We start from the raw sequence: 12398 nt of genomic DNA on the forward strand, positions 1-12398 counted from the left end.
AAAAAAAAAAAAAGGTTTTATAAATACCTAAAATTTCCTGCCACCAGACTGTATGAGCGAAACTTTTAATTCTAACTAAAGCGCTTCCCTTTGGACCCATACGTATTGCCTATGTTTGTTATTCAGGGCCCTTTGGGGCCCTTAAGTAATAAATATATATGGCATACAGTATTTTTCACTTAAAATAGTAATAATTTGATATTTCCTCATGGTATAACTTGGAACACTGGAAGTATATTTCAAGTGACAGAATTAGCATTGGCAGCTGTATTTCTGTGAGCTATATAAACAAGGAAAACGTTCATGTGTCTTTAACTGAGGGCTTAGAACAACTTACTAGTCAGTTGGATAAAGTTTAGTGGGAGGTTTAGTATTAACGGGCATGTTTCCCTCTTTCTTACTAGTGAGCATTAATACTTATGGAAATAGCATGAGTTATTCACTAAGAGGGAAAGGCCTTTTTAAATATAAGAAGCAGATATTATCAAAAATTTCTGAACACATTTCATATCTTTCTGTTTGCTAGTCATGTGTACCAAATTAGCATTATTGGTATAAACAAGAGAAACCAACTTTGTTTATACTGGAAAGGAAATTATTGGGAGAATATCAACTCTCAGACAGATTTGATGGGAAGGCTAAACAACCAGGCTCGGAAAGGCAGTCAAGGACTAAGGGAGGTGAGGTGGCTGGAACTTCAGCCCAATCCACACCTCCAGGGACAGTCTGACTGGGACACACTGGTGACCCTGCCAAGCCAGGACTCGTGATGTTGTGTGCACTGCCACCAATCAGTGAATGCCACTGCTAACAGAAGTGGATTCTGAGCTCTCCCCTGATTCTTTTGTTTTTCAGTTCAGATTTAGGTCCCAGGCTGGAGCATCTACTTGACTTATCTGGAACAGGGAAAATCTAAACCTCCCTCCAGCTTCTGTGGTGGGAAGTTGGCTCTGCCCCCTGATGATCTCAGGACTATGAGATGCTGGGGATCCTCAGATGACAAATGCTCACAACTCATAGGGATACTAAATGATTTAGAATTATTTAATTGCTATATTTATACTGTATTTTGAATGATAAGAGAGTGGTTGGTGTTTTAAGCATATTTTCTGAGAGCCAGCAAAAAAGAGAAAAAGCAAGCATATTTGCAATGAAACGAGGACTGACTGGGTTTTGGAAGATGGCAGTGGGGTGGAGGGAGAGAATGTGGTGTCAGTTGATGAAGAAAAGGGAGAAATGAAGAATGATGCTCAATTTTCTGGTTTGGGGGCTTCAATTAATGGAGGTACTGCTTATTGAGAAGGAGGACACGACAAGAAAGATCACAAGTAGAGTGGGAGTGGGGATAAGATGATCTCCATTGTGGGCAAGTTATATTCATTGTGCCTATAGGACATTCAAGAGATGAAACATGTATAGTGAGCAGGTGAAGATTTGGATATTGGGCTTCCCTGGTGGCACAGTGGTTGAGAGTCCACCTGCCGATGCAGGGGACACGGGTTCGTGTCCCGGTCTGGGAAGATCCCACATGCCGCGGAGCGGCTAGGCCTGTGAGCCATGGCCGCTGAGCCTGTGCGTCTGGAGCCTGTGCTCCGCAGCGGGAGAGGCCACGACAGTGAGAGAGAGGCCCGCGTACTGCAAAAAAAAAACAGATATGGATATTAAGTTCTGAAGCTGGACTGAAAATAGAGAACTATGAGTCACAAGCATATTGATAGGAATTTAATCCCTGGGATTGGATGAGGTTGCCCAGTGAAAACTGTACAGCAGGAAAAGAACAGGATTTAGAGCATAACCCATCATGGCTGTTTAAGAGATAGGCAAAGGTACCGGAGCCCATAAAGCAAGCTGAGAAAGTTGGGCCCAAGTTGCAGGAGGAAATGCAAGCTATAACGCTTATCATCTCTACTGAGACTTCATAAATTACATGTTCTAAAACAGTGGTTTTTCAAACGTTAGTGTGTATCAAAATCACCTGGGGTGTTTGCTAAAAACTTAGTTTCGTGGACTCACCCCCGGGGAATCCTATACAGCAAGTTCAGAGTGGTAGCCATTTCTCTGTTTTTAACAGACATCCAAGATGATTCTAACATAGGTGATTCTTGAAATACACTTTGAGAAACACCTTTCTAGGAGACAATGTGAAATGGTTGAAAAAGCAAGGTTTTAGAATCAGACTTACATTAGGGTCCTGGCTTTTACTACTTTGGTTGTGTGGCTGTAAGCAAGTTGTTTAAGTTTTCTTTTTCCCCATCAGTGCTGGGGATATAATAAATACCTTCTTTGTCTTAGAATTATTACAAGGTATATATGAGATTGCTGTATTAAATTTCTGGCATATAGAAGGAGTTCAGCAAATAAGATCTGTCTTTTTGGGCTTCCCTGGTGGCGCAGTGGTTAAGAATCCATCTGCCAATGCAGGGCACACAGGTTCGAGCCCTGGTCCAGGAAGATCCCACATGCTGCAGAGTAACTAAGTCGGTGCGCCACAACTACTGAAGCCCACGCACCTAGAGCCGGTGCTCTGCATTTTTAGAAAAAGAAAAAAAGAAAGATCTGTCTTTTTGGCACTTAAAACCCCCAGAACACAGCTGTAAACCTAAAGCCAGTGAAAAAGTAGGAGGAAATAGCATCATTAACCTCATACATTTTGTTTTGTAAGAGATCAGAGCCAACTGCTTCTTACCTCAAACCTACTGAATTAGAATTGTGTAAAATTAAGTAACTGATTTAATAGATTTCATTATCTAGTTTCTCCTGGCAGCCTTCAGTGCTGTAGACATTAAATTCGAACAGCATTGATATAGGCAAGGTTAAAGTGTGAAATAGAAGCTGAGGAAAATGTAATAGAGGGACAGACACCTCAAAAATCCTGAGGGTATCAACGTGTTGTAATATACTATAAAAACTAATACTCAGATTAATACTACTCGATCAAGAAAAAGTTAAATTACGTTTAACAGAATTGTTTGAAAAGTCAGGGAAGTATATGTTTCAGAATGATTTCAGTTATAAAAACCAACATTTTAGAGAGTTTGGGCACTTAAAACTCCGGACGCGCAGGCTCAGCGGCCATGGCTCACGGGCCCAGCCGCTCCGCGGCGTGTGGGATCTTCCCGGACCAGGGCACGAACCCATGTCCCCTGCATCGGCAGGTGGACTCTCAACCACTGCCCATGGCATGTACCTATTTTTAAGTCAACAAGTGTCTTTGAAACTACCCCAGAAAGCACTGTCAAACTAGCCTATATGTAAATTGCTATAGATTGCCATGTGATGCTAAGGTTTTCTCTTTCTTCTGGGCCTTGAAGAGAAGCTAATGTAAATGGAGAAGAGCAGAGTCTTAGCATACCCATGTCTGCCCATTTTGTGTCGTGAACTTCCTGTCTCACGTTGGCTAATTGGAAATATGGCTACTTTATGGTTATGGATTTGCAAAAGCTACTGAGAGTTATGAATTTTTCTTTCCTCCAACTGGTCCTTGAATATCCTGTTTTTTTCCTGAGAAGTTTAAGGAAATCTCTCAAAAGTATCCTGTATGGCTTTGATATTTGCTTCCAACTACTTCCATTTTTTACTGTGAAAATTAAATCCTTTTGCAGTGTAGTGAATCACTGACTAATATTCCTGGAGCAATTATATCTGTACTGGGTGTGTGGGAAGGTGTGTGGGGTGTCTGTTTCAGTGGCAAAGGGGGAAAGGTCTGGTGCAGTGTTACTAGCTTTTGTCTCACCATACCTATAATGCTCCTTTGTTTGTTTTAAGTGCTCAGCGTAAATTTGTTGAATGAGTGAATGAATGACTTAGTTTTCTTTGAGAATTTTAGAAGAACCAACAGTGCTTAACCATTATTATTTTAATACCTTTTCCCCAGTATTATTTTTTTGTTAGGTATTTTGCAAAATATGTTATGTGAGTACCAGTTCCATAAAATATTCTGTTAAAAAATGGTTCCACTGACAAATAATTTGGGGAAATGCTGCACACTAAATCTTTCTCATAGAAATTTGATCAAATATATTAAGGGCCTTATGAAGGCTGGGCTAACAAAACCTGCTTAACTTTGTTTAATTCAACATTTCCCAAACTTTTTTGATCATAGAAACCTGTTAATATCCCATAAACACACTTTGGGAAATGCTGCTCTGATTTTTATAGTTTTCATCTCATAGAGTTTATTGCAGACGTTTTCCACAAAGCAAACTTCAAATTTTGAATCTGAATTGTTTTTTCAATCATCGAAAGAGTTGTAAATTATGACTAAATATGATTAGAATGTCCAGATTTAAGTCAGAAATTACTAACTCAGATTTTTTGCCTTTAATGTTTTGAACCAGATATGATCTTGATGACCTTTTAAAAATGCCTGTAACTTCAGGCATTAAATTAGTACATTTAAGAAAAGGAGATACATATTTTACAGGCACACTAAGCTGAGAGAGCCCTGCACCCCACGATGTGGAAGCATTTCTATATTTCCCCTGAGCTCAGTAAAAGAGACAGTTGTCCTCACTCATGATTTTAATATTGTATATTAATCTAGGAAGTAAACCTATAGCAGTGCCTCTTTTCTCTCAAAATTGTATAACTGGATAAAGTAGGAAAGACGACTAATTTTATTTTTAGTTTCAGTATTAAATCCTTTGTTTTATTCCTACTTCATTGTTTTTAAAGTAATATCTGACTAAAGCTGAAGTCATCTTTTCTTTTGACTTTCATCATATGGGATTCAAATGTGCTTTACTAGTTTAACTGTTCACTGACTGGTTAAGAAACCTACTTTTGTTTTGTTTTGGTAAGATATGCTTCTGTACATGCTTTACCACTCCTCTCCATTCAAATACTTTGTTTTCCCCCTCACATCTTTTTATAATTAGCAGTTTTGTTTTGCTTTGCTTTTTAAATTTAGAGTTTGATTTGTACCAATTTAGGAGATTTAAAGAAAAAAAAAAGTTGTGTTTTAGGGGCTTTTGCGGGGTGGGGAGGTTGGAGGGTGGTGATGAGAGGAGATAGTAGTAAATAAAAGCCCAGCAAGCTTTCAACTAGATGGGTTTTCCCACTGGCTTACCAAACCTGAAAGAGCCACGGATTTGTATTGGGTTTGTCTAGCAAGTTCTAAGTTCCAATTCTTGGATTTTCCCTACATGAAATTTGTCATATTTCCATACTTCCTTCTGAATAAGACCGTTATCTGCAGACCTCTTCTTTTGGTTCCCTTAGATGTCCTTTTTAAAACCAACCATTCCAAGTAACTCTGTAATTTTAGAATTAAAAGTAATACCTAGAAATGTTACTTAAATATTATACTGTGAAAGCAATATGACCAAAAAATATTCTCTCCAAATATTTATCCAAAAAATCTAAATAAAAGCTAATCAACTGGATATTTATATTCACTATAGTAAATGAAATTCTAACTTTCGTTTTATCTTCAACAGACAAACAACAAAAAGGTGAATTTGCAATAGAAGGCTACAATGTCAGAATGAATAACACTCTTAGGAAGGATGGAAAGAAAGATTGCTGTTTTGAAATCTCTGCTCCTGATAAACGTATCTATCAGGTTGGAGTTTTTATGATGCCTTGAAATTAAGTTGATAAAACTTCCTGATTTCATTTTTAAAGACATTAACATTTTGTTCAAACAACTCTTTCTGACGTGTTAATAATAATAAAAAATACTGGGTTTTATACATTAAACATTTGTATAAAGGGAAATCAAGTTTTTAAAAAATTCCAGATTAGTTCAAGTGATATCTTCTTGAGAGAACAGGAGATATGTAATTTATCAATTACTTCACATGTTGCGTTTTATGTCTATTTTAATGGAACTGTGTGATTTCTTAAAAGGATTACATGGCAGAAAGAATAAAATTATCAAAAGAAAAATATCAGAATGTTCATGCATATTGTATTGCTTAGGCTTGTGGGAGAAAAGGAAGGCCAAAGCACACATCAGCTCTGCAATTCAAGAGCTATCAGCGAGCATCAATATGGAACGCATGTTTAATAAGTTTCAAATATCTGAGATTGCAGTTGAAAGCCAGTTAATTAAGTTGTTAGGTAGTGTGTTGGAATCGGGCAAGAACATTTTTAAGAAAGCTGTACCCAGCAGTCTAAAGAAATTCATGGGTGTCTTCTAATTGTCAAGGGCAAATTTTGTTCATCAGTTCTGTCTTTGACATTGATGAAGAGAAGCAGCTTTTTTTCCTGCACAGCTGCCAGCTGCTGATCACAGTTTCAAATCCATCATCCTCTGCTTCGATTACGTAAATTTGTCAAAATTAACTGTACATTATAAGAAGCATCCTTGCAAGGAAAGTAGTACTAGACATGAAGAGAATTACTAATGGTCTTAAAGAAATGGAAAGAATGCAACATATACCTTTCATTACGGTGGTGATTTTTATTGCTATCGTTTGTTTTTTATTAGTTCACAGCAGCTTCTCCCAAAGATGCCGAAGAATGGGTACAGCAACTGAACTTTGTATTACAAGGTAAGAGCAATCAATTGAACAAGTTATTACAGTCTTTAAGTACTGAATAACTGAATAAGTTGGAGTTTCACACAAAGAAACTTATTGACTTCTGTGAGAAATGACTAAAAGAACATGACTGGTATTAATACATACCATTTGCTTCAGATTAATAAAAGCATCTTTTCTGCAAGTACCATATGGCAACTTTGAAATTCACATATTTACACCACAATCAGTTGTTTTAAATGTTTAAGTTAAGGATATAGCATATAACAATATTGCGACTTTGTAGGGCTGCATCAATTTAGGTAATAGGGTTTTGAAAACCTCTTTTGCATTCTTGAAAATTCTGCTTCCTGAAACATGTTTTGTAGATATGGGGTCTGATGTTATTCCTGAGGATGACGATGAAAGAGGAGACTTATATGATGATGTTGATCATCCTCTACCAGTCAGCAGTTCACCAGCAAGCAGCCAGCCAATTGATGATGAAATTTATGAAGAACTTCCAGGTATTTATTTATGGTGATTCACTTAAGGATTTTAGGGATTTTTTTTAATGTCATATATCATCAAGAGAAGAAAATGATGAGCTATTAAAAACAAGGACAAAGAAAATCTTCAAAACTGTTTTACGAAAAGGGCTCTGCTTGAGGTATTTCAAGTGAGTGGATATACTTTTGTGAAAAGTGAATGGAATGTTAAAATGAAGCAGATACAGTCCTATTCTCATGGGACTTTTGGCTCATTAACATTGTTTATGCTACATAATTTTTTAATTAAAAAATTGACTTGCCTTACAGTTTTTTCCAGCAACTCACACATCATTTTTTATTTATACATCTTGGAACTTCCATTAACCAGAAGTTCTGTGCACACCCCATATGTCAACAACTTCTGCCTCATATATTCCTCCTTGCTGTAGTGTATTGCATTGTCTTGGAAGAATATCGTTGAACTATAAACAAAGGCCTTTTGAGGCTTGAAGTTTTCGTACTTGATATTTTATCATTCTGCATTTTCAGGCATGGTTTAGTGTTTATATGCCTCAGTATCTGTTATGTAACATAAATTTAATTGTCTATTAGCTCTTTGGCTTGTAATTTTGAGGGTCAACCTAAAGCAGAAGGAACATTTAGGGAATTATTACGTTACTACTACTCTAGGTTGAAATGAGCCTTTTTCTGGTTATTAAAATAATCAGCCATTAGAGAAAGAAAAAGGATTATAAGTAATATGTGTGATATTTAACTGACATCTCATATAGAAAGACTATTTTTCTTTGAATAGAACAATTTAACAACAGTATAAACCTTTACAAATGATTTAACAATACCTAAAGTGTTCAAAATTAACATACAAATGTGATGTTCGGTGTAGTAAGCAGAGCATAGTAACTAGCACATGGACTTTAGAGTCAAAAGGTTTAAATTCTGACTATACCATTTACTAGCTCAGTGACCTTAAAAGTCAATTTTGTCATCTATAAAATAATGATAATTTCATAAGGGGGGTGGTAGTAAATGACATCATGGATCTACAGCCCTCAGCACAGTGCTTGAGTCATAGCACACCCACAATAAATTGTCACATCATCATTATTATTTTCATTATTATATCTGGTAAATTCTGCACATGCTTATATGGAGTTATAATAATGGCTTTCTGACCAAGTAAGAATTAATGATTGTAATGGGATTATAAATCCAAGATATTTAAAAAATTACTCAAAATATGCAACTACATATTCTTTTTTTTTTTAACATCTTTATTGGAGTATAATTGTTTTACAATTTGTGTTAGTTTCTGCTATATAACAAAGTGAATCAGCTATACATATACATATACATATACATATATCCCCATATCTCCTCCCTTTTGCATCTCCCTCCCACCCGCCTAATCCCACTCCTCTAGGTGGTCACAAAGCATCGAGCTGATCTCCCTGTGCTATGCGGCTGCTTCCCACTAGCTATCTATTTTACATTTGGTAGTGTATATGTATGTCCATGCCACTCTCTCACTTCGTCCCAGCTTACCCTTCCTCCTCCCCGTGTCCTCAAGTCCATTCTGTACGTCTGCGTCTTTATTCCTGTCCTGTCCCTAGGTTCATCAGAACCTTTTTTTTTAGATTCCATATATATGTGTTAGCATACGGTATTTGTTTTTCTCTTTCTGACTTACTTCACTCTGTATGACAGACTCTAGGTCCATCCACCTCACTACAAATAACTTAATTTCATTTCTTTTTATGGCTGAGTAGTATTCTAGGAATACATCTTCTTTATCCACGTCTTCTTTATCCATTCATCTGTCGTTGGACACTTAGGTTGCTTCCACGTCCTGGCTATTGTAAATAGTGTTTCAATGAACATTTTGGTACATGACTCTTTTTGAATGATGGTTTTCTCAGGGTATCCGCCCAGTAGTGGGATTGCTGGGTTGTATGGTAGTCCTATTTGTAGTTTTTTTTTAAGGAACCTCCATACTGTTCTCCATAGTGGCTGTATCAATTTACATTCCCACCAACAGTGCAAGAGGGTTCCCTTTTCTCCATACCCCCTCCAGCATTTATTGTTTGTAGATTTTTTGATGATGGCCATTCTGACTAGTGTGAGGTGATACCTTATTGTACTTTTGATTTGCATTTCTCTAACGATTAGTGATGTTGAGCATCCTTTCATGTGTTTGTTGGCAATCTGTGTATCTTCTTTGGAGAAATGTCTATTTAGATCTTCTGTGCATTTTTGGATTGGGTTGTTTTTTTGTTATTGAGCTGCATGAGCTGCTTGTATATTTTGGAGATTAATCCTTTGTCAGTTGCTTCGTTTGCAAATATTTTCTCCCATTCTGAGGGTTGTCTTTTTGTGTCGTTTATGGTTTCCTTTGCTGTGCAAAAGCTTTGATGTTTCATTAGGTCCCATTTGTTTATTTTTGTTTTTATTTCCATTTCTCTAGGAGGTGGGTCAAAAAGGATCTTGCTGTGATTTATGTCAAAGAGTGTTCTTCCTGTGTTTTCCTCTAAGAGTTTTAAGAGTGTCTGGCCTTACATTTAGGTCTTTAATCCATTTTGAGCTTATTTTTGTGTATGGTGTTAGGAAGTGTTCTAATTTCATTCTTTTACATGTAGCTGTCCAGTTTTCCCAGCACCACTTATTGAAGAGGCTGTCTTTTCTCCACTGTTTATTCTTGCCTCCTCTATCAAAGATAAGTTGACTGTATGTGCATGGGTTTATCTCTGGACTTTCTATCCTGTTCCATTGATCTATATTTCTGTTTTTGTACCAGTACCATACTGTCTTGATTACTGTAGCTTTGTAGTATAGTCTGAAGTCAGGGAGCCTGATTCCTCCAGCTTCATTTTTCTTTCTCAAGATTGCTTTTGGCTATTCGGGGTCTTTTGTGTTTCCATACAAATTGTGAAATTTTTTTGTTCTAGTTCTATGAAAAATGCCATTGGTAGTTTGATAGGGATTGCACTGCATCTGTAGATTGCTTTGGATAGTAGAGTCATTTTCACAGTGTTGATTCTTCCAATCCAAGGACATGGTATATCTCTCCATCTGTTTGTATCATCTTTAATTTCTTTCATCAGTGTCTTATAGTTTTCTGCATACAGGTCTTTTGTCTCCTTAGGTAGATTTATTCCTAGGTATTTTATTCTTTTTGTTGCAGTGGTAAATGGGAGTGTTTCCTTAATTTCTCTTTCAGATTTTTCATCATTAGTGTATAGGAATGCAAGAGATTTCTGTGCATTAATTTTGTATCCTGTTACTTTACCACATTCATTGATTAGCTCTAGTAGTTTTCTGGTAGCATCTTTAGGATTCTCTATGTATAGTATCATGTCATCTGCAAACAGTGACAGCTTTACTTCTTCTTTTCCGATTTGGATTCCTTTTATTTCTTTTTCTTGTTTGATTGTTGTGGCCAAAACTTCCAAAACTATGTTGAATAATAGTGGTGAGAGTGGGCAACCTTGTCTTGTTCCTGATTTTAGAGGAAATGGTTTCAGTTTTTCACCATTGAGTCATAGCACACCCACAATAAATTGTCACATCATCATTATAATTTTCATTATTATATCTGGTAAATTCTGCAAGTGATTATATGGAGTTATAATAATGGTTTTCTGACCAAGTAAGAATTAATGATTGTAATGGGATTATAAATCTAAGATATTATAAAAATTACTCAAAATATGCATCTATATATTGTCTTTTACTACCCTACCAGAAGATGATTACTATAAAAGCATGATTTTGTGGGGAATGGTAATCTGCATATTTCTATTATTTTAATAGAACTATATGTTTGTAGCTCCTTCCTTTCTGATTTATCTCAAGGAAATGACATCTGCCATAGCCTTGGTTATCCTCAAGTAGGGAAGAATATTCTCTGACTGCTTGTCTTTAGTCACACCATACCACTAATACAGTTATTTTAGTCTTTATGTTCAGAAGAGCTTGTGAGAAAGTATACTGATGTAAAATGGAAGAGTGTAGTACCTTTAAATATGATATTACTGCAATATACACTTCATTCCTTTAAACCACTGCAGTGAATGGGTTACATTACAATTGCTGAATTGACTGTTAATTAAGTTCTGTGTTTCTTCAACTTGCTTATCCTCTCCCCGTCCCCCCAAATAAAAAATTGGTCAGGAATAAAGAGCACATATTTATAGCACTTTCATACTAAAGATCTAAGGAAGAGTACCTGTAAGTAGCTTGAAATCTTAAAAATGTGAAACATCTTTTATTTTCTCTCACTACAGATGTTCTTCTTCATCACTTTTTTTGGCCTGGGGCCACATAATCATTGTAAATAACTGGTTACTCTTGAAGTAGTCTTACTTCTTTCTGTGGTACTGGAAGAAATCTAAGCTGCTCTGGTATTCCTTGCCCCTGCCTGGGATCCCAGTTGCTGTACAAAGTGATTGAGTTTGATAGAGCCTGCAACTGTGCCCCTGGGAAGGAAGCTGGTGTAGGCAGCTGTGGAATGTCTAGTTCTTCTTTCTTTCCCAGTGTAACCGAGAGCCACTTCAGTGTCTGCACAGTTCAGGGTGGTCGAGTTTGAGCCACCCACTAGAGAGGGGATTTTTTTTTTAGTGAAAACCCTGAAGTTGGCTCTTAGAGTTAGAGGTTTTGTTTGATTAAATATCTAAAACTAGAACAGCAACTTTTTTTCTTTCAGAAATGGTCTCTCAGGAGAAGGGTTGAGCTAATTGCTTTCACTTCTGTGAAATATGAATATAATTTTGAGAGGAGGTGAAAACAGTGGAAAAGCAGTGAACATACTTATAAACTGTTGTTATTTTTCCAGTTCTGTACAAATAACTGTATATCAGAAATCTTACTGGTTAAACTCCCAGAATTAATTAATACTATCATTTCAACACGATTTTCTGTCCATTACATGTAGTTGAAAATTAATCCTCTTAGTTGAAAGATGAAGCATAAAATGTGTTTGAAGAAAAATCTAAGCATTCAACATGTTACTTTAAAGCACAAAGTTCTTTTTCTGAGAAAGCAGAGCTCTTACTCAAATAAATGTTTTTTTTGTTTGTTTGTTTGTTTTTGCGGTACGCGGGCCTCTCACTGCTGTGGCCTCTCCCGTTGCGGAGCACAGGCTCCGGACGCACAGGCTCAGCGGCCATGGCTCACGGGCCCAGCCGCTCCGCGGCATGTGGGATCTTCCCGGACCGGGGCACTAACTCGCGTCCCCTGCATCGGCAGGCGGACTGTCAACCACTGTGCCACCAGGGAAGTCCAAATAAATGTATTTTTAAAATGCGAAATAAACATGCAGTGTTTTAAGTCTCAAGAATAATAAGAAGAAAACATTGTTTAAAAATTGTATTATAAAATATCCCTTGAAAAATGTTTATAATTTTATAGGAGTGTAAATAGTTTCATT

General features: G+C 36.7%; 1 protein-coding gene across 2 annotated transcripts in view; it reads left to right on the forward strand.

The window, feature by feature from the left end:
* SKAP2 (src kinase associated phosphoprotein 2) overlaps positions 1-12398 on the forward strand; it is a 161907-nt gene that overhangs the window by 90171 nt on the left and 59338 nt on the right. For both annotated transcript variants that reach the window (XM_032642409.1, XM_032642410.1), the window contains exons 7-9: positions 5439-5563; positions 6434-6497; positions 6854-6991. In XM_032642409.1, coding sequence (XP_032498300.1) covers positions 5439-5563; positions 6434-6497; positions 6854-6991 — 327 coding nt within the window. The remainder of the gene's footprint in view (positions 1-5438; positions 5564-6433; positions 6498-6853; positions 6992-12398) is intronic.

Source organism: Phocoena sinus, chromosome 9, assembly GCF_008692025.1.
Source record: "Phocoena sinus isolate mPhoSin1 chromosome 9, mPhoSin1.pri, whole genome shotgun sequence".
Lineage (NCBI taxonomy): Eukaryota > Metazoa > Chordata > Mammalia > Artiodactyla > Phocoenidae > Phocoena > Phocoena sinus.